At 45.5% G+C, this 22,188-nt stretch overlaps 2 protein-coding genes across 6 annotated transcripts in view; one reads left to right on the plus strand and one right to left on the minus strand.

The window, feature by feature from the left end:
* Positions 1 to 22: 22 nt before the first annotated feature.
* On the plus strand, positions 23 to 2,131 carry LOC119047153 (STING ER exit protein-like). Of its 2 annotated transcripts, none has more exons than XM_037142518.2 (2): positions 23 to 153; positions 1,146 to 2,131. In XM_037142518.2, exon 2 carries the CDS (start codon positions 1,249 to 1,251, stop codon positions 1,915 to 1,917), a length of 669 nt encoding a protein of 222 aa, XP_036998413.1. In that variant the 5' UTR covers positions 23 to 153; positions 1,146 to 1,248; the 3' UTR covers positions 1,918 to 2,131. The 2 variants fall into 2 exon arrangements, with proteins under 2 accessions (XP_036998413.1, XP_036998414.1); XM_037142519.2 differs by lacking the exon at positions 23 to 153 and adding an exon at positions 154 to 232.
* Positions 2,132 to 6,099: 3,968 nt separating this feature from the next.
* Positions 6,100 to 22,188, minus strand: part of IKBKB (inhibitor of nuclear factor kappa B kinase subunit beta) — a 52,526-nt gene continuing 36,437 nt past the window's right edge. For 3 of the 4 annotated variants that reach the window (XM_037142486.2, XM_037142487.2, XM_037142488.2), the window contains exons 10-22: positions 21,757 to 21,886; positions 21,194 to 21,388; positions 20,400 to 20,514; positions 18,531 to 18,654; positions 17,815 to 17,966; positions 17,591 to 17,652; positions 16,409 to 16,518; positions 14,666 to 14,715; positions 14,458 to 14,557; positions 14,102 to 14,249; positions 10,969 to 11,096; positions 8,691 to 8,781; positions 6,100 to 7,033 (exon numbers count right to left, since the gene is read on the minus strand). In XM_037142486.2, coding sequence (XP_036998381.2) covers positions 6,968 to 7,033; positions 8,691 to 8,781; positions 10,969 to 11,096; positions 14,102 to 14,249; positions 14,458 to 14,557; positions 14,666 to 14,715; positions 16,409 to 16,518; positions 17,591 to 17,652; positions 17,815 to 17,966; positions 18,531 to 18,654; positions 20,400 to 20,514; positions 21,194 to 21,388; positions 21,757 to 21,886 — 1,471 coding nt within the window. In that variant the 3' untranslated portion in view covers positions 6,100 to 6,967. The remainder of the gene's footprint in view (positions 7,034 to 8,690; positions 8,782 to 10,968; positions 11,097 to 14,101; positions 14,250 to 14,457; positions 14,558 to 14,665; positions 14,716 to 16,408; positions 16,519 to 17,590; positions 17,653 to 17,814; positions 17,967 to 18,530; positions 18,655 to 20,399; positions 20,515 to 21,193; positions 21,389 to 21,756; positions 21,887 to 22,188) is intronic. The other variant, XM_037142489.2, reaches the window with a different exon arrangement.

Here is a 22,188-nt window from a genome sequence, read left to right on the forward strand (position 1 = left end):
CTACTTCCGTTTGTGAGACACGGGAGCCCAACCGGGAGGGTGGAGAAGACCTGGGATTTGGATTTGGCTGGAGGAAAGTGGACACCTCAGAACTGCATCCCAGTGGGGTTAGGAATACGTGGGTTCCTAACCTAACACGTATCTGTTTGCCCAGTACGTTTCTCTGAAATCCTCTTCCTAAAAGGGGAAAAATTGGAGCCCGGTTTTTGACGCTGAAGTCAAACTTACGATGGTAGGGTCTATAAGGTGTTGGGATGGGAGAATACTGAAGACTGCGCACATTTTGTGTGCACAATAATAATTATTGAATTCATGACGTATTTAAAATGTGGTATGAGGCAACACCAAGGGTGCCTCATACCACATACTGTCAAAACTTTATGTAAGCATGTAGTGCAGTCCACAGTGCCCTGGCGTACTACGGGCAGCAGGAGTCTGGGATGAAATATGACGGTAATAGGAAAGCCCCCTAAGTGAAGCGTTTTTTATTCCCCGGCCTTTTGTGGTGGGGGCCAAAGTGAAAAAGCCACTAGAAAGGGAGAACTGCTTAACCTAAACTGTTATTACAACATGATGACCTATATCTAAGGAATTTAGTTCTGCTTGAGAAATGAAAATGTAACATCAGCAATATTTCCCGTCTTAATTCCTGGGGTTCATATTAAATTGCCACATTCCAGGCAATTGCTTTGTAAATAAAATTAAAAGCTTATTACAAAGTGATACATGATTGGCTGTAGGAAAAAGTATAAAAGAAAAAATTAAAATCAATGAACATCTTGCCATCCATCTTAATACTATTAATATTTTGGGGCATACATTTCCAAATTCATTTAAAATTCCCATTATATTTTAGTACTGGAATAATGCTTTAGGTATAGTTTCTTTGATTAGGTTGTGCTTGGTTGTGTTTTTTGTGTTTACAGTATCAGTGTGCATCTTAAGTTATAAGTATTGGACATTTGTATTTCTCTTGTGAACTTCCTATTTATATCCTTTGTCCATTTTTCTAATGGTGTATTTGTCTATTAATTTGCTAAATTTTTAACATATTACTCCTAACCCTTTCTGTACACTGTATTTGTATGGTTTTTGTAAATTTTGTGTCCACTACTTATCCATTGCCTTTTACCTTTATTCTGAAGCTTCTTCACGCTTTGATTTCCACCTTCAATTAGAAGTGAGTCATCTGGATTTCTGCGCAACTCCTTATTTCAGTGTTGAGATTGTGAGCTTACCCTATGAACTATGCCTAAAATTGTGTCCAGGTCCATTGTCTGCTCCTACACCCGGGACAGGGAGGAATATGAGGACAGCGAGAAGCCCCTCCACGTCTACTATTGTTTGTGTGGCCAGATGGTTCTGGTGCTGGACTGTCAGTTGGAGAAATTGCCCATGAGACCCCGGGATCGGTCCCGGGTGATTGATGCTGCCAAACACGCCCACAAGTTTTGTAACACAGAAGACCAGGAGACTATGTATGTTCGCAGGCCCGAAGGCATTGAACGACAGTACAGGAAGAAATGTGCGAAGTGTGGACTGCCACTCTTCTACCAGTCCCAGCCAAAGAATGCTCCTGTGACCTTCATTGTGGATGGAGCAGTAGTTAAGTTCGGCCAGGGTTTTGGGAAGATGAATATATATACTCAGAAGCAAGAGCCTCCTAAGAAGGTAATGGTGACCAAACGAACCAAAGACATGGGCAAGTTCAGCTCTGTCACTGTGTCTACTATTGATGAAGAGGAAGAGGAGATTGAGGCTAGGGAAGTTGCTGACTCATATGCACAGAATGCCAAAGTGATTGAAAAACAGCTGGAGCGCAGAGGCATGAGCAAAAGGCAGCTGCAAGAGCTGGCTGAACTGGAAGCCAAAAGAGCAAAAATGAAGGGGACATTGATTGACAACCAGTTCAAATGATCAGGACCTTTCTCTGAACCCAGGCTAGAGGCAAGCATTTAGACTAGGAGGCCAAAAACTTTTTCTTGAGTACATGGCCTGGTCCTGCCTTTATGCCCCAGCAGAATGCTTTATGTTGCTTCCTACATTCAGGAGGTCTTTGAATCCATCTGACCTTTCTACAAATAGATTTTTTAAATAAATAAAGACCCATTTATATGGGTCTTCCATAGTATTTTTTTTGTCCATTCGATGTCAATTTCTTTCGTTGTGTAGAAACTCTATGACTAGATCAGTGCTTAAGTGTCTTTAGTTTCCAAAGTAGCTGTTCTTTAATAAAATGTTTAAAAATATTTGAAAAAAAGGTGGGTCTTAGGTTTTTTTGGTTCATTTTTCCTATCCATCTCTATTCCAGGCTATATTCATATATTTTGTTCTGAAGAATGATCATTCTTCATTAAAGTTTTTATTCACCTCTGAATAATGAATGTTACAACTTTAGGAAATTGTGGTATCATTTTTTAATGTGGGATGATTTTTTTAACTTAAAAAAAAGAACCAGTGCCAGAAAACCCAAGGAAGATGATCAATTCTCTGTCCTTTTCTTTTTGGATCAACCATTAACATTTGATCCACTTAACTGATGTGGATCCCGCTCCTGGAGTCCAAAGCACGTGGATGAGACAAGACAAATTCACACAGACACTCTCTCAAAGGGAAAGCTCCTCAACCCTTGCCTTTACAAGCTTTAATTGGGTTCAATTTGCACAGTGTATAGGTGAAGCTCATCAATCATTGTCAGGCATAAATTATTAAACAATAGATAACATTGAAAGAATTCTGAGGGCTTATTCTGAGTCAGGATCAGATAGTTAAAGGGCCATAAAACTTTGAGGAACAAACTCACTTCCTGCTTGGATCCTTATCATTTAAATTGAGAGTATTAGCAAAGTAGGTTTCATAGAATTTTATGTATTCTTTCTTAGTCCTGATCACCCTAGGGAACCTGCCCTTTCCAGCACAGGGCTGCACCCACCTCCAGCAATGTTTCAGGCTTAAGTCATTGTTTCAGGTTTAAGTCAGGCAGGGGAAGTAAGGCAGGGAAGAGATTAGGAGACTTCTTGCAGACAGAATGAGGGCTCAGGCTATGTTAAAGCTGAGGGGCCAGGGTCCATCACCCCCTTTTTCTATAGCCCAAGTCCTTCCCTAAGGGCCCTTTTGCAACCATGCCTATTTTAGGTTGTCATGGAACCTTATGCGTCTTTGGCTAACCAGTCATCCGCCTGGGGACAAGCAGAGTGAAGACAAGGGGGCAGAGGTGGTGCCCCCACAAGGAAGATAAGCTTTGTCTCATATGTGACTTATGGTCCCAACGTCCTTCACTCAGCCTTAGCCACAGGGGATTACAGCTTCTGAAACTAGGCAGGGCAGTTCCCAACACTTAACCACTCTATTCTTGAAATAATGTTTTCAATTGGCTTCTAAAAATAGTATATGCTCTGCGTTCTCCCTCTTCCTTACTCTTCTGTACTAGCCGCTCCTCAAGTTTGTTTTTTTTGTGTTGGTTCCCAGTTCCTCCTCCATTCACCAACCTCTGTGGGAAAGTGCCTCTGGCGTTGATCTAACCAGTTTTTCCACCTTGTCCAGTTTCACCTTTTTAAATACCATGTCTAGCATGTAGGTTCCTAAATTTGTATTTCTAGCCCTGATCCCTCTGGCGCTCTAGTACCACATATCAAACTGCCTACTGGCTATCTCTAATTGTCCCCCGTAGGCATCTCAAAGATAAAATATCCCTCAGAACTCCATTCTTGCCCCACTAGCTTCTCCTTAACTTTTTTCCATCTCGGTGCCACTTTTTAAAGTTTATTGGGGTGACACTGGTTTCAAGTGCACATGATTTGTATATTGCATTGTGTGCCCACCACCCAAAGTCAAATCATATTCTGTCATCATATATTTGGTCCCCTTTACTCTTTACTACCCTCCACTTCCTTTACTCTGGTAACAATGCTGTTGTGTCTATGAGTTTCAATTTTATATCCCATATATGAGAGAAATTTTGGTTCTTAGTTTTTCTTATTTAGCATAACATTGGCAATGTTCATCCACGTTGTCACAAATGGCAGTATTTCAACTTTATTTATGGCTGAGTAGTATTTGGTTGTTTCTATGTCTTGACCCCTGTGAATAATGCTGCAATGAACATAGGGGTGCATATGTCTTGCAAATAAATGTTTTCAAGTTTTTTGAGTAGATAGCCAGAAAATGGATTGCTGGATCATATGGTAGCTCTATTCTTGATTTTTTGAGGAACTGCCATACTGTTTTCCATAATGGCTGAACCAGTTTACATTACTACCAGCAGTGAATGAGGGTTCCCTTTCCCTCATTGTATTTTGTCCACAGTACCTCCAACCCTTGTCACTTGTCTTGCTGATAGTAACCACTCTAACAGATGTGAGGTAGTATCTCACACCTGTGAGATAGCTACTCTCTCACTAATAGCTAGTGAAGTTGAACATCTTTTCGTTTATCTGTTGGCCACTTATGTCTTGGGAGAAGTGTCTGTTCAGGTTCTCTGCCCATTTTTTAAAATTGGATTGTTTGTTTGGTATTCAGTTGTATGAGTTCTTTGGACATTAACCCCTTGTCAGAGCTAATGTTTGCGAATATCATCTCTCATTTGATTGGTTGCTTTTTAATTAATGATACTTTAATCCACCCTTCCATCAGACAAAAACCCTAGGAGTCACAATTGCTCTTTTCACACTGCACATCTAGTCTGTCAGCAAGTCTTGTCTGATCTGTCTCCAGAATACACATATTCTCAGCTGGAGTACCTCTCACCACCCCTACCGCCCCTACCCTAGTGCAGGCTACATGATCTCGCTCCCCGATTACTGCATGACCTCAGTGGGCTTCCTGTTTCTCCTCTTGTTCCCTCCAAGTAGGACAAGAGTGTTTTTTTAAAAATGCATATCAGAATATGTCATTCATTTGCTTAAATACTCTCTCATTGCACTTAGAAAAAAATCCACACTTCTTTCCATGGCCTACAAGGCCTGACATGACCTGTCCTCTACCATCTCTCCCAGGTCCCACTCTTCCCTTTGTTTCGCACGTGTCACAATTTACTGCACACATGTACCTGCTCCAGGTACATTACTCAGGCCTTTGCCTGGCTGCCTTCTTCTCTCCATCCAAACCTCCGCCCAGTAGTCACATCCTCGTCACATTCCTGAACAACACTTACTGACACACTCTATCCATTACTATGTTTGATTTTCTTCATAGCATTGAAACTATTAGAAACTTACACATGTTATTTGCCTGTTATCTACTGCTTGCTCTACCCACCTTCCCACCAAGGTAAGCTCCATGAAAGTAAGGAGTTAATTCTTGTTTGCCATATAGAGGTGCTCAATAAGTATTTGTTGAATATTCTAAATTGCAATTTTGCTCAAGTGTCAAATGGTTCAGATTTCACAGGATGTGGACACATCATGATGTAGAATGACTAATCACCCCAGGTTGGCAGGAACTGAGAAGTTTACTAGGATACAGAACTTTACAGGTTAAAACCAGGAAAGTTCTGGGTAAACCAAGATAAGTTGCTCAGCCCTAAGATATGTCACCATTTCAACAAATCGTGACAGTAACAAAATACTGCCAATAGCTTCTGCAACTTTCAGCAAAATGACGTATAATGAAACCATTTTTATCATAGGATAATTGATATAAACGAGTTAAGTTTCTATAGTACCTCATCAACCCTATAGCGAAATGATATTGAATGAAATGTTTTTCAAAGACCTGCTTACTTTAATATACCAGTGTACAATGTGGCTCTAAGAGGCAATTAAAGCATGAAGCATTTCCAAAACTTACGTGACCACGAAACCCTTCTGTAGGATTTCCACAAAAGCAATTTTGTGAAACTCTTCTGTTCCACCTTTACTCTCTAACCAAACTCATTTTTGTCATCATCTGAACTCGTTTTGCTCTTCTGCTTTTATGTAAAGTTTTATGAAATGTCGAAGAGGCAGTACTAGTGCTATGGCACTGTTTGATAAAGGCACTATTCCATCTTACAAAATTTAAGTTGGATTATGAGTTCACAAGTCACAACCAAAGGCACTGTAAAAGTGCATTGTGAAACCCGCTATAAAGTGTTTGAGTCATATTAGAAGAAACAGAAACGAGTTTTTAAATAAAACAATTTAATACTGCTAGATGATACAAGGGGCAGGGAGTCCCCGCCCCCCACACCACTGCACACAGATGAGTCTGCGCAAGGACAGGAGGTGTGAGCATCGTGGTCAGCAGGCCAGTGGTGACAGGTAACCTTTTCTCCTTTCCTTCTTCTGCATGACAACTCATTCCCAAGTTATCTTTGGGAACCAAAGGAAGGGAATTGCTCCCCATCCTGGTTCTAGTGAGTCACTCTGGGGCTGAAAGGACTACAGACAAGGGAGCCTGCATTCACAACCTTGCCAAAGGGAGAATAATGACCAAAGTGTAGGTAAAAGGACAATTTTAGCAGCAGTAAAATGAAAAAAATGGGAAAGAGGCCAAGTGCATGATTTAAGTCTGTTCAGGAGAAGCCAGATCCAGTGGAACACGGACGGTGAGGACGTGGGTCAGGGCCTCTGGGGATCAGGAGGGCTCAGGAGAGGACAGGCGGGTGCCAAGTGCTATTCGTACAATGTCCCAAAAAATTCACTTCAGACGTTTGTCCAGTGATCTTTGTGCAGCAGTACTTGAGCACTTTTTTCAGAGCAGAGGAAGGAGCTGCTGTGGTTTAGTCTCCCTAATGCTTGTGCCTGGCATCCATGTTTGCTGGGCCTCTGGGATGGAGGACTTCCAGTGCACAGACAAGCTGTCGGCAGGGCCCATGGGAGGGCCACACCCTTGGTCCACAGTCAATGCCACAACTGTGGGGCAAGTATGAAGGTCTCCATCTGGGTGCCAAAGATGCTGGGTGCCAAAGACATCTATATAGCAGGGGCCACTGTGGGAGGGCCTCAGGCCAGGCAGCCTCATCAGGTGGTCAAGGCCACCCACACAGTCATGAGGCCTGCTCCAAGCTATTCTGCTCTTCTTCCTCTGTCTGCAACCAGCTCCAGTCTAGAGACTGAAAGTCAAATGGCAGGTTAAAAATACAGCAGCCACCAATACACCTCGGGCTGTTTTCCTTCTCCGGGAGGTAACCAGCACAATGTAGAAGGAAATATAAACCCTCTCATTAATAAGTCTTATTATTGCAGGGTACCCTTGAGCTAACGGGACATGTTCAAAACCATAGAGAATCTTTTCTTTGGACTGGCTTACAGTTTCTGAGATTCCTTGACTATGGAAACTGGAAAGGCAATTTTAGCATTACTTGTATTCATGGCATTTATTTATGCCTACTGTGGGTAGGTAGTATGAAGAGCATCCCAGGTGGAGCAAAATCACAAGCAAAGGCCCTGTGGCTATAGGAGTACATCATAATCTAGGAGCAGAGCAAATCTCGGCTATTGATTTCCAACCTCACCAGATGAAGTACTCTAAAGACTTTCTCTTCCTCTAGCAGAAATGCAAATTAGCAGTGAAAGGATTAAATATACAGTCCTATAAGGAGGAAGAGCAGCAACAACAGGTATAGAAAGCCACCAAACCAGAAAATGACACTTGAATAAATACTATCATCACAATAATGGTAACCCTTCTGATTCTTCTGAAAACTAAGAAATTATGGGAGAGGCTAGCAGGTGATTGTACTGGCAAGAAGAGACCCTGTAAAGGTCTGAAGGAATGATTTAGGAACCTCACCACAATGTTTGTTTTGTCCTTTTTTAGTCCTCACCCAAGGATTTGTTTTATTGACTTTAGAGAGAGGAAGGAAGAGAGAGAAAAAGAAACATGGATGTGAGGGAGCAACATGAGTTGGCTGCCTCGTGTACACGCTCTGACCAGGGATGGAACCCACAACCTTTTCAGTGCACGGGAAAATGCTCCAACCAACTGAGCCACCAGGCCAGGGCAGTTCTGCCTCAATATACCTATATCCTGACTAGTTTTCTTTAGGTTAGTTTCCCTATAACTAGTACTACCTACTGCTAAGCTCTGAGTCCCCAAGAAGCCGGGCTATGACAGGTTCTTGCTCTGTCCCTGAAACCTAGCACAGCACCCACAACACACAAATGCTTGGCAATGGAGCAAAAGTTGTCGGGGGGTGAGCAGGGGAGGTCTTCTCAGAATAATATTACCTTCTTCATTACCAAATGTTGTAAGGATTAAATGAGATAATGCACATAAAGTACTTGTGCCCATTCCATAATGTTAGCATTATTTTGATGGTAAATAATAAATATGTACAGCTGACCCTTGAACAACACAGTTTGAACTACGCAGGTATACTTGTACGTGATTTTTTTCCAATAAATACAGTAAATGTATTTTTTCTTCCTTGTGATTTTCTTAATAATGTTTTCCTTTCTCTAGCTTACTTTACTATAAAGAATACAGTATATAATACATACACAAAATATGTGTTAATCGGCTGTTCGTGTTATCGGTGAGGTCAACAGTAGGCTATTTACAGTTAAGTTTGGCAGGTCAAAAGTTACACGTGGATTTCTGACTGTGCAGGGGGGTTAGTGCCCCTAACCCCTGCGTTGTTTAAGGGTCAGCTGCACTAGCAAACCCTGAGTGCATACTGAGATGGAGGAAACAATGCCTTTCCATTTCCTTTTTCTCATCTGCTGTCGGAAGGACATGGAATAGCTGGGGTTCACACAGGCCATTACCCGTAAACTCTGGTCCTGTTCTTTCATGGTGTCTTGCATTGCGCTTTCTAGCTGGGTGCAGAGAGTATGTGCTTCAGCCACCAGGGCGTCACTAAAGAAAGGGATCAAGTTATTAGAAAGTGGTCAGTATTATTTTTTCAGAGATGATACTGTTTTAAAATATGCTGAAGAAGCTTTAGTAAGGTTTTAAAAACCGAGTGAGAATTATTTTGGTGCTGAGCGCCTTCAAGCACCAAGCTGTTAGCGAGTGACCTCACTCCTCCGGAGAAGCACTCTTTGGAAGCCGGAGTCTAGCCTTACCGGTCATGGCGTGGGAAAGCAAGTCGATCCCTGCTTAATAAAAAGGTTAAAAGCCAAAGAGCTCCTTTGGACTTAACTAGACGGCTGAATTTATTAATTCTTTCCAAACTGCCAAAATCTAAAGATAATCCCCAAATCACCTGTTTTCTAACTTTTGAAATGAAAAAAAAAAAAAGAGACCAAGCAATTTCACCAGGTTTCCACAGTTCCTTGAGATCGGACGAAGAGCAAGGCCTGGGAGCTGGTTTCCTTGCACCTGTGCTCTCTCTCTTCCATGACAACCACGCACGGTCCTATCAAGAACGGGCCATGGGGAGACAGGGGAGAGGGTCATAGGCCACCCGCCCTTTTCTAGCTGAAGCTCTATGACGTGGAGAAACAACTGGCAACTTGTGCTCCCAGGATAACTTTTCCAGATCTTTCCGTTATTACTGGAGGGAACATCACAAATCCTGGAAAGCAGTTTCCTCTCATCTTGCAAGGTGTGGCACTCTGATGGAAGGACGCAGGGCACCTTTTTGCTTAGTCTCACCTCCAGGACCACTGACTAGGTTAAAGGCTCGGTGCCGGCTCCAGAGGACAAGGTGGGAGGCACAGGACCCAAGCGTTATCCTCAGGAAACTCACAGTAGGTTGGGGAGGGAATCAAGAGCCTAAGGCCACATGCAATTAAGTACCAAACCACTACTGGCTATGAACTTCCCAAATATTGGAACAGAACTTTTAAAAACTTTATTGAGATAAAATAACATACCATAAATTTGCCCAGTTAAAGTATACACTTTGACAGTTTCAGGATATTTACAGAGTTGTGTGACCATCACAATCATGTAGTCTTGGAACATTACCATTACCCAAAAAGCAATCTTGTACCCCTTGGCAACCACTTCCCATTCCCCCTCCCCACCTGCCCTGGGCAACCATTAGTCTATTTGCTGTCTATAGACTTGCCTACAGGAACCGATTTAAGTCATCTCCAGTGCCTAGGGTGTGGCACATAGAACCTGCTGAGTTAATGGGTGTGGGACTGAACTAAACACAAAACTCCCCACAGGGGGTCCAAGAAGAGAGCAATCCCTGTGTGCTTAGGTGGTCAGGGTTTTAGAGGGGGTGGGAAGCAGATGTGCCCTCTGGATGGAAGGACCGTCCCAGGGAAGTTCTTGAACTTGAGTGTGCATCAGAACCAGCCTGGGCTTCTTAATCAAGACTGCTGTGCCCTACCCCTGAGCTTCTGATGCAGAATCTGCATTTCTAACAAGATGCTGCTAATGCTGCAGTCTGGACTTGAAGAACCACTGGGCTGGAGCGAGGAGTTTGCGTGGGAACAGTGGATCCCCCTGAGCTGGTCTGAGGGGGCCGTGAATGCCTGAAGAGACTCAGGACGGATCCTCTAGGGAGTGGGAAACCATTATAAGTTACTCACCAAGGAATAACTTGATTAAAATGGTATTTTGTGAGGACTAATTTGAACAGAAAGGGCTTGGAGGCAGAACCAGGCAGGAATGCAGGGAGGCCGAAGCCCTGCCAGAAGGGGCTGAAGTGTTCTGTTCACCACCTCCGTGGCAGCAGTCCAGGTGACAGGAGGGGAGAGGAAGGGATGAACGGGAGGTGGGGAGAGGCAATGGGAGGAAAACGGTAACTTGGTAACTCACAGTGGTGGTGGCGTGAGAGGGGGAATCTGGTTTTGAAGATGAGATAGTGATTCATGGACTGACCAGCACTTTCAATATTCTCACTGAGCAATTAGTAATCCAACCCTCACATAAGACAATTTTGGTTACCACGATATTCTGACTCCCAAGGGACTGTGAAGCGTCTGTGTCCACAGTGCCACCATGGGTAACAAACACAAAGGAAGACACGCACAAAACCATTAGACAGTTGAAGCGGTTTGTCAGTGATAAACATCCATCTCCCCGCCAGGACCTGATGCTGCGCCCTTGAATATTACGCTCAGCTGTTAACCATGATGGACGTACCTTTTGCTGACCGACTCAGGTAAGCAGTCAGGGGCAGTGGGAGGCTGAGACATGAGCTGACCCGAGTGACTGAGGCGAGAAGCATTCATGCTGTCTGGGCTTCCACTGACGGGACCACGAACCTTGCTCTAAAACACAGACCGAAAAGGAAGTCAACCAAGTTCTGGAGCAAAGGGAAAAGTCGACCCCTGCATTCACACCATGGTATTTCCTCACTAGACGACTGGCTACCAGACACACATTATTCCTAGAGGAGCTCAGTCAACCTCTATCCAAGACAATCAGTAATTTGCCTTTCAGTTTCGAAAACATTCCTGTATTAGGGATACTTTTTGATAAGAGATTCTAAATATAGGGAGACTTGAATGCCCGTATTCGTAAGCTTCATTTCATTAAGAATGATTGCTTAGTGAACTCTTATACGGAAATGAAAGGTGAGGTGTTTTTACTCTTTTCCAAGTGGAAGACTGAGACACATAAAAAAGTTATCAGTGACTTCCTGTGAATTGCACCCTCTGTGGACGCTGAGAAGAAAACCAAGATATTCTGACTCCCAGGCTGCTGCAGCCACTCCGCCTCAAAGCCAAGATGCTCATCCGATGGCTCCTGCTCCAGCCACTTGCACGTCCTCAAACCTGCAGCCCACGGACACGACCCACGGTCAACCTTCTCAGCACCTCTTCCTCACCACACCCTCACACACCCTCATCTGTTGGCCTCTCCTACTGCTCACCGACCCCCTCCTCGCCCTCCCTGCAGCCTACAGTTTTTCCTCCCTCTCAGCCGCTTAAACTGTGGGACCCATTTTGGCTCTACATCTTCCCTTCCGGCCAAACGTCAAGGTCAAACTCAACCAGCCATTCCAGTCTCCTATTTTTCCCTGCTCTTTGTCTTTCTGCTGTATCCTCCCTGGTGACTATCATCCTTGGAGAGGCCCAGCCATCTACCTCCTTCACTTCTGCCTTGGTCCGAAAGTGAGGAAGGAGATCCCTATGGTGCTGTTTGGCTCCTCACCCTTCTACCGGCCTGTCCTGTGCACCATAGTAACTACTCAACTCCAGCCCCACCAAGTGGCACCTCGTGCTCAGAGGGGGGTCTGCCAAAGTCTCAAATCTGTTCTCCAGCTGCTACCAGAGTGAATTTTCTAAAACCCTAATGTGATCCCCCCATTCCCGTACTTAACTCCCTCCAATAGGAGAGAAAAAAACAAATACTGCAATGTTTCCTCCATCTCTTCAAAATAAAAAGTGGCCTCAATGAGCTGTCCGGTGCCATCCTTGGGACGCCCTCCCCAACGCCACACCAGCCTGCTGATACCTCCTCGTTCCAGGCTTTGACAGAGCAATGTCTTCGTCCTGCAATGTCTTCATCTCCACTTCGTCACCCACCTACCTCCTACGGACACTTCAGGTGAGACAATACCTCCTTGTGAATGTTTTCTGTGGTTCCTTCACCTCTCGGACTGAAGCTGGCATTCCTCCTGTGCATTCATGCTACAGCAAGTGCTTATTAGAGCTGCTGTGTGGCACTTCCTGCCCTAAACTGTCCTCATTCCTGTCCCCGTCTGGGCACCTCACCAGATCATGAGCTCGTCGGGCCAGGCACCATGCTTACTTTTCCTCCTGCAGCTCCAGTTTTCAGCATCCCCCTGGGCACATACAGTCAGCACTCAATACATGGTGAATGGACGCAGACCAGGCCATCACTTGTGAATACCTCAACTTCCCTCTTAAATATTCTCTGCCTCATCAAATCTCCCCTGTTCTTTCCCTCCTTACTTATAGGAGAAACTGTCACTCACCCCTTCCCAAGGCCAAGCTCATGATACCGACCTCTCCATTGTTCTCAAGACTGGAGACTACACTGTCTCCTGTCACTTTGATACTGTGAATCCCCAGAACACTGTCTCCTGCTTGGTTTGTAAATATACTCCAGTTTCCATGGTTTTAAAAAACACCATCCTTGTATCCTGCTTCCACCTTAAGCAATTATATTTCCATACTCATCTTTGCTTTTTTTTTTTTTTTTAGATTTTATTTATTTATTTATTTTTAGACAGATTAGAAGGGAGGGAGAAAGAGAGAAGCATCAATGTGTGGTTGCCTCTCATGCGCCCCCTAACTGGGAACCTGGACTGCAAGCCAGGCATGTGCCCTGACTGGGAATTGAACCAGTGACCCTTTGGTTCGCAGGTCAGCACTCAATCCACTGAGGCACATCAGCCAGGGCTCCTTTTTGCTCTTAAAGCCTATCAATAACTACATGGCTCTCTTTTCAACCTCTTCAGCTTCATGCAGCCTTCACTGTGAGGGTCACTCTCCCATCAGCTCTGGTTTCCAATGCTTTTACCTGGCTCTTTTCGCTTCTCTGTCCTGAGCTTTCTTTTTTTGTGTTACATTTTCCCAATAAGCAACATTCAGTGCTCACAGCTACATGAGACAGGGGGTAGGCACAGAAAGTATGAACTAGAACAGACGCAGCGCACGCAGATGAGGACCCACCACGTCATGCTGCTGTGCACCACAGAGGGCTAAGTGCAGGACCCCCAAAGATCTGTCCATGCCTAATTCCAGAAACCTGGAAATGTGAGCTTCTGGGAAAAGGGTCTTTGCCGATGTAGTTGAGGGTCCTGAGATGAGATCATCCTAGACAATGTGGGGGGACCGAAACCCAGTGACAAGTGTTATTCTAAGAGACACCCAGAAGAGAGCCACAGAGAAGGCCACGAGAACCCAGAGGCAGAGGTCAGAGTGGTGCAGCCACAAGCCAGGGAACACCTGGAGCCACCGGAAGCTGGAAAAGACAAGGAGGGGTCCTCCGCTGGAGCCCTTAGAGGGAGCCTAGCCCTGCCAGCACCTTGATCCCAGACTTCACTTCTGACTGAATAATTTGTGCTAAGTTATTACAGTGGCCACAGATAATGAACACATGCATAAATAAAAACAATGGGCTTAGGCCCGAACTCTGCACCCCACTGCTCGCTCTAAGGCACGAAAAAGTGAAAGCCGAGCAGCAGCAGCTGAGCGGTTCTCATTGGGTCTGTGGTCCCCCTTGCATGGCGATGACAGCACACAGGGGGAGGAAGGCCCCCCCCCCCAGAGGGCTGTGGGCGTGGCCACAGGGGCTCACTCACACACGCGATCTTCAGGAGATTCCAGAGCTCCTTCTGCCGCTTTTCCTGAAGCCGAACAACAGTCTTCTCGTCCTCATTCATTAAACTCACCACCTCTTCCACCTTGGGCAACAATTCCAGAGCTTTCTGTTTGCAAACCACAGTTTTACTGTAAAGAATAAACAAGACAAAGTGCAGTGGCATTTGGGGTAGAGAACACAGGAGAACATAATCCCTGGCAGCTGTGGGTCCATTTGGCAGCTGTACAAAAGCTGCTTCTTCAGGTGGGTAAAGGTGTCAGAGTGGAGTGAAGATGGCCTCACAAGGCTCACTGCTTCTCCACATTCCCCCTGGAGTAGGAAAGTCGGGGTTTATACCTGAGCTGTGTATAAATTACTCGTACTTTCTTCTCAAAGGCCTGGATGGCCTGAAGCAGCAGCCGCACCATGTCCTGACTGTCACCCTCAGTTCGTTGGTCTGGAAAGAGGAAAGGAGGTGCACAGTTGCTCCAGGGGGCGGCACGGAGCACCAGGGCCTCACCCGTGAGATAACGAGGGACCGAGGCAGACAGAAACCCCCACTCACCTCTTGGTTTTTCCCTGAGTCTCCTGTAAAGCTCCCTTGCTTGCTCTTCTCTGAAATACATGAAGAAGAAGTCTGTCTACATCTGAGGCCAAATGAGCACATTTGAAGCATTAGTAAGCTAATTCCTGCCAGGAGAATTGCTAATTTCTAGAAATACGACTGACACTATGTCTTGACTGGGGAAAATGATTATTTCTGGTGATATTATAGGTGACTATCTATAATAAGGAGATGATCGTGATAAAAAAATCAAACATTCACAAAGCTCCGTGAGAGAGGACCCAAAGAAAAGGAGTCTCCACTCTGTCCCATGGAATTCCTATCCCCTCGGCTTCTGCAGCAGTGCTTCTGGGTGCTACCCCTGGCCCCAAGCCCAGAGAACGTGCCTTCCTCTTAGAAGTGCAAGCCCAGGTGGACACAAACTCCTATCCCCTTTTTCACCTTAACACAGTGAGACTGGATGACATTTTCAGAGGTGACTTTCATTTGAAAACTAGAGGAGAATGAAAGTGTATATGATTCAAGAAAATGCAGAATACAAACAATCAGATTTCTCATATTCTGGCTCCTGGTCCTGAGAATCTTGGTAAAAGCATCAGAGGCTACTGCTGAGCCCAAGTGAGAGCTCCTGAGAAGCTGATGTGCTCGCTGCCTCCCTCGGCTCTGCACCCTGCGGGCTGTGTGCAGTCTCCTTCAGGCGGGGCAGCTCTGCCGGCACCTCGTCCTCTCAGAGCCAAGGCGAAAGTCCTGACAAAAACTCAAAAGAACAGTTTCCAGGTCCAAACTTCCAAGAGTTGCCAGTCTTCTCCTTCTCTTTGAGCTATACCTGGATCAGGGTGGGCCGGATGAACGCCTGATACTGTGGTAAAGGCTCCTTGTAGTATAACTTTCATCATTTACAAACTATCTGAACTAATTCTTCCAACTTTGGGGGGGTCAAACAAATTTTCTGGCCACTATATACAACGGGTGACCCTGCCAAAAACAGGAATCATCTTCTGGAGGGTGGGCCCCTTGTGAGTGTTCTAGGAACCCATCTGTATCAGTGCACCAGCTGGCATTGTTGTGAGAGGCTGTGTTTGGCTTCAGTGAATTTTTCGGGAAGACTCTTTTATTGCATTTGCCCATTTCATGATCCGTGATTTATGAATGTATCTGCTCACACTGCACTGAGTGACTGACTGTTCAGCAGTTTTTGACCAAAAATGCCATGAACCCAATGCTGTACCCCCCATTCACCTGATCTTGCCCCAAGCAACTTTTTTGTTTGTTTCCCAGATGAAAAAAACCCTCAAAGGGAAACATTTTGCCAATGTGGAAGATGTGAAACAAAAAACTGCAGGAGCACTAAAAGGCATCAAAGTTGACAAGTTCAAAAACTGTTCTGAGCAGTGGAAAAACATCTCGATAGGAGTACTGCATCAAATGGAGAGTGCTTTGAAGGCAACTGAAGTTTAAACATGCAAGAAAAATACACAATTTTTATAAACAAATCCCAGAGCTTTTTGGGTCCCCTCCTTGTAGATATGGAAACTAAGGTTCAGAGCGATGATGATCTGTCCTTGCTCATTCCTGGGACATGCAGAGATGAGTCACTGGGGGTGGGGAGGGTGCACGTCCACAGGAGAACAGTCCCATGAGATTACATAATAACCACACAATTCCAACACACACGTGGAAACTCCAGTTTGGGCCTGTGCGTGTGTCGGGACAGCGTGTGCACCCCGCCCGGCCGGTACTCACAGGTCGTCCAGCGTCCCGCCCTGCTTCCGACCCATCGGGCTTCTCTGCAAGTCCACAATGTCCGTCTGCAGTGCCATCATCCGTTCCACCAGATGTTTCACTTCATTCTCCTGGTGGAAGAGCTATGCTAATGTCAACTGTCGTAAGAGGAGCATTCTGAGATGCAAGGGTTTTGGGGGGGAACCCTCCAGGCTCACTGCAGACCCCCAGCTGACTGGCTAGGAGGAGTGTGGGCTTTGGAGTTGGAAAGAGCTAGGTTGGGACCTCGGGTCTACCACTCTCTGTGTGTCCCTTGGGCAAGTTACTTAACCTTTGATGTGCAGTTTCCCACCATAAAATAGGCTTCTAATGGGGCCAGCCTGGGGGTCAGATAAGTATGTGAGGTATCCGGAACTCGGCCTGCCACACAGAAGATACCCAATGTTCACTCCTATCTCTTCTCTTAACTTGTCTCTCCAGCACTGTCCCATGTGGGGTCCTGGATTCCTCTATTTCACAGATTATGAATGTGAGTGTCATGCTGGGTGGGGCACTCACCCGTCTCTGTGGTTAACTAGGGTGTTGTCTATATACACTCACCGTTAAGCATGCGTTTAGTACTGATTTTCACAAGCAAACACTAAAACAGAGGCGAAGGTCCTTGCCCAAGTTCACAGGAGAAAGCGGTGGGAAAGCCCAAGAAAAAACCCTCAGAGCCCGAGGTCTTCAATCTGTGTGAGGTGCACTAAGTAGGACCTCTCTGCCTTCCTCATTCACATTTTCCAGTGGCACTGGAGTTCCACTGTCCTAAGACTCTCTGCCTAGACCTTTTCTCCCTTGTGGATTTAGTGTCCCAGCAAAATTAGACGAAAACCTTTGACGAGATGGAGTATTGGTCATTCATCTGAGGCCCTTCCTAACAGGAAGAGGTCCAGGCTTCCCCGCAAGGACACTTCACACTTTGCTCCTCATTCAAATCTGGACCGGCTCTGTCCACCTGGGTCGCTCCCAGACCTGCCACAGTGCGGCCCCTTTTACTCTCCCAGCCTCTTTCCAGCAAGTTCTAGTTAAACTCAAAGAGCACGGTGAAGAAAATGAGTTCTCCCATACGAGATGGGCCTAGTGTTGAAGAGAAAGTGGAAAATGGTAGAAAAAAGCCTCATCCTCTTCAGTAAGGGTAAAGTCCTAAAATGAGTGTCCTACCCGCCCACAGAGCTCCACGGCCTGTTCCATTTCCCTCCAGGCCAGCAGCAGTTTATCTGATGCTGGAAAAAAAAATGTAGGGGGAAAAATGAAAAACAAAACAACGACACCACAAAACCAAAACAGAAACAAGCAACTCAATTATAAAGGGATAAAAGAAACCTCAGGAACAGAAAATAAGAATGAAATGGTCCCTCCAAACTCATTGAAAAGAGTACACTCACTGATCCCAAACTCAGTTTGCTCACTATACTTCTCCAGGTCAATCTGAATGCTGGTCTTAAAGAAATCCAACTTGGCCTTGAGCTGCTGAGACATGGAGGCCATGGAATTCTTCATCTTGGAGAGGCAGCTGTTATTCCGCAGGAGATTCATCCTGTGGGGACCACAAGAAACAGAGCTTTGGGGCATCTTTGGGATCCAAATACCAATAATAACAAAACTGCCTCCAACGCCAAGGCAGATCCCTGCTATAATTACTGTAAGAGCAGCCAGTTCAAACCATAAAGACAACTTCCTCATCCTCAGCGATGCATGAGGTCCTGCACCAAAGTGGGCATCAGGCAGAGTACTACACAAAGGGCCCATAACCCATACCAGTCAGAACCTGGGGAGAAGGCAGCCAGTCTTCAGCATGGCAGCAGGGGAGGGATGCTGACCCAGACTGCGATGAGCTCCTCCACGTTCCAAATTCCGCCCCCAGTTCCGTCAGCCCAGTCCTCAGTTGACACTCCTGCTCCATGTGCCGACACCACTCAGCCTGCCAGGTCTGAAAGGGCCTCCCTCCCTCCAGCTCTGCTGGCTGCTTCCTGCCCACCCAAACCAGTGTCTCCCTCTTGTCTCTCCTAACCGTTGCTTCTGGGCCCTTGCCTCCACCACCACCCTGTGGCCAAAGCCACCAAGCAATTTTAAATGAGCCCAAAACCGCCTGGCACAATACATGGCAGCTCGCTGTCCCTGCTGCAGCCGGTTACAGTCCTCCTTCAGGGTTTGGATGCTGTGCCAAACCTGGCCCCATACTTTCCGCAGCTGGAAGAAAGACAGGTTCCTCTTGGGCTCTTGAACTGGAACAGAGACGTATACAATTGTCAGAGAATAACGCCCCACGATTAACCACATCCTGCCTTGCAACATCACTGGCTTTTACAGTTTTAAAAGTTACATAACCACTATTATATAACTCTTTGGGGTGCTATGCCTCGTTACTACCTCATACACATTTTTGTGCCAATGTGCATGAACGCATATACCAGTGAACAAACAGCTATTGCTCTGATCGGAAGAAACACTTTGTGAATCATGAGGAGACAGTCATATATACACAGGCTCATATACAGAGTCCAGCAGAAGTAACACCTGCTGAGTGTGGTTGGTGGGGTAATAATATGGGTGTAATAATTTATAGCTTTAATTTGACCATTCCATTTAAAATGTCATATGTATGCTTGAGTGTGATATTGTTGTGCTACAGAATTACATGCTCATGATTTTGTAATAAAAAGGGGTATTTGTGTTGAACCCTGTATTTTTTAATTTTTTTTAAGATTTTACTTATTTACTTTTAGAGAGAGGGAAGGGAGGGAGAAAGAAGGAAAGAAACACTGATGTGCAAGAGATACATGGGATCGGTTGCCCCTCTCACACACCCAACACCAGGGACCTGGCTCACAACCCTGAACGGGAATCAAACTGGTGACTTTTCAGTTCAGAGGCTCAACCCACCGAGGCACACCAGCCAGGGCAGCTCATATATTTTTAATAGAAACTTTATGCTCACAATACTTAAGGTCATATGAAGCTTTCTAAAAATGCAGCTTCGCCCTGAATGGTGTAGCTCAGTGGATCGAGCGTAGGCCTGCGAACCAAAACATCGAGGTTCAATTCCAAATCAGGGCACGTGCCTGGGTTGCAGGCCAGGTCCCAGCAGGGATGCATGAGAGGCAACCACACATTGATATTTCTCTCCCTCTCTCCTTCCCTTCCCCTCTAAAGATAAATAAATAAAATCTTTAAATAAATAAATTAATTAATTAAATAAAAATGCAGCTTCAATCAGCAGTACGGGAAGATGACTAAATAAGCAACAAGCCTGGAGATCTCTAAGCCTTTGGACCTCTGATCTGTTTATTCTGTGTGTGGGGGCGAGTGTGTGTGAGAAGAGGACTGGGAGATGCGTTAAAATGTCCATCTACCCATCCATAATGTAACGATACAGAGGCAATTAAAAAAAATAGGCAGCTCTATATGCACCAAAAGGAGAAAAAAAATCTCCAAAATATGTTAAGCGATAAAGGCAGGTACATAACAGTACAAGTGACATGCTACCATTGTTTGGGGAAAAAGAAAAATGAATATATATAACTTATAAATGCACAGGTGGAATACCCCTGGAAAGGGATACCCAAGAATTTGACAGCAGCAGTTTCTCTGGAAGAGGCTGGGAAACTGGGGAGAGAGGATAGCTTCTTCTTCACTGTATATCCTCTTGTACCTTTTGATTTTTTGGTGTTATATATATGCATTAATTATTAAAATATAAACTCAAAAATAAATAAAATGGCCATCTGATTCAAGTTCAGTGGCTTGCAGACAGCAGTCTCCAACCTCCGTTTAAGGTTCTAGCTAGGAGGTTGGAATGTACTCCTTGCCGCTGAGCTACCCCTCGAATGCCCCTAGTAAAGAAGAAGGCTGCCCTGAGGACAGGGTGAGCTGCCCTCCATGGTGGGCACCCAACCCCTGGCCCATGTCTCTCTCTCCTACCATGTTCCGAGCACTGTACGTGATTATTTTAAAAAAATGATGTTCTTACGGATACAGCTGACACTTTCGGGCTGGGGCCGTGGAGAGATCTGAGTCTCATAGGTGACTTTGCTGTTGTCAAAGAGAAAGACGAGGTCCATGTCCAGTGTGCGGCCCTCATTCAGCTGCAAAGCGACACGAACACAGTGAAATCCTGTGGCCCTAACCCCTCCTTTGTCTATGTAACAACGAAGAGACTTCGGAGTGTCTCGCTCTGTTTACCAACAGCATCATCTTCAGGCAGCAAGTACTAGGCACCTGCTTTGCCTCTACTTCCTTTTCCTGTTCCGTATTTACCCCAATGTACACCTTATTTACAACTTATCACATTCTATTTTATTCTATGATTGCCTTTTGTGTGCAACTTAGACGTTTTCTATCTCCTTTCCTCTCCAAGAACTGTCTCTTATATGCTAACTTCATCAGCTGGCGGTGGGGGGACAGGAGACGGGGGACGGGGCAGGGACCATGCCTTTCACTGCTGTGGTTGTCGGGACAGTTCTGTACATGAGGGTGCATCATGAATAGTTGTAGTTGACTTGGAAGAATGAAGCATCACTTTGACGACAAAGGTGAAATAAAGATACCCTAAGTGGTCTGGAAAGTAACAAGTCAAGTGTGCCGTGACTGGTGTCTACCATTAGGTCACACAGGGGACTTCCCATTGCCATTTAAAAAACCAGGCAGGTATCTGTGTGATGAACAGAAATGATAAAGTAGAACTAAAATCTGAACACATGATTATCTTCCCCGTCAGCAAAGTCAGGGAAAAACAGGATGTTCTGCCAGAAGCCAGGGGCTCACCTTGCCATCTGAAATACACTGAGTGGCAGGCTTGTCGGGGATCAACGCCAGACCCGCTTCTTGCAACAGCTCCTGGTCCTCCTCGGGGATTCCTGTGTCCTGCTGGATTCTGGCCTTTAAGCTCTGTAGACTCTCATCCTCTGACACTGGGTAGGTGTGAATGGTGCCTGTGACCATGTTCAAGATATGAACCAGCTGCAACACAACCCAGATGTTACTGGAAAATCCCAACTCTAAGAGATGCCCACCTCTTTGCCTGGACCCTCTGCAACTCCCAACACTTCCCAGCCACACAAAGGAAGGCTCCCTGGCTTGAGGACGGGAGCCCGAGTGCCACAGTATATATACTCTAGTCTTCAATATTCATATCTGTACATAGCTGCAAACTTACAGCCTATGTCCGTCAGCACAAGGGGTCTGTCCTTACTTATGCAGAGATATTCTCAGAGCAGCCAAAATTTCCCCACTGGTCAGACAGCTCATGACCTATTTTTTAATGAGCATTTCATCCTCATAAGAACTGCCATGTCCCATGGGACCTGACCTGTTGCCTTTGCACTCACCTTTAGGTTTAAGATGTCATCCAGGGCCTTGAAGCAGCCGTTGGGCCCATATGAGGGATCAGTGCCCCTTTGTCGAGGGTGCCACATCAGCATCAGCTGTAGCCACTTCTCCAGTCGCTGTGCCAGGACGCTGAGAAGAGGAGCACAGTGTAGGAGATGACACCTCTAGCGCGATTTCAGGTGGCCTTAACTTGCGAACTGAAAAGCACACACCTCACATGCATTTCACCATTATACACACAGGTGGCAGCCAATAAATGATCACTGAAAATCAATTAATTTGAGGGAAAAAGGGAACATTTCCAACCAAATTAACTCTTCAGGTGCTTATCACCTCTCCTGACCTGCTAAAATACTCCCTCGAATCCGGGATTTCTCAACAGATGGGTCACCAAGCTGGTCTCCAACTGCCGGCAGGAGAATGATCTATGA

Source organism: Artibeus jamaicensis, unplaced genomic scaffold (assembly GCF_021234435.1).
Source record: "Artibeus jamaicensis isolate MK-2021 breed Jamaican fruit bat unplaced genomic scaffold, CSHL_Jam_final scaffold_833, whole genome shotgun sequence".
In the NCBI taxonomy this organism is placed as follows: Eukaryota; Metazoa; Chordata; class Mammalia; order Chiroptera; family Phyllostomidae; genus Artibeus; species Artibeus jamaicensis.

Bases quoted from the DNA above. Each gene is read 5' to 3' on its own strand.
- LOC119047153 (XM_037142518.2), top strand. From the start codon at position 1,249: ATGCCTAAAATTGTGTCCAGGTCCATTGTCTGCTCCTACACCCGGGAC.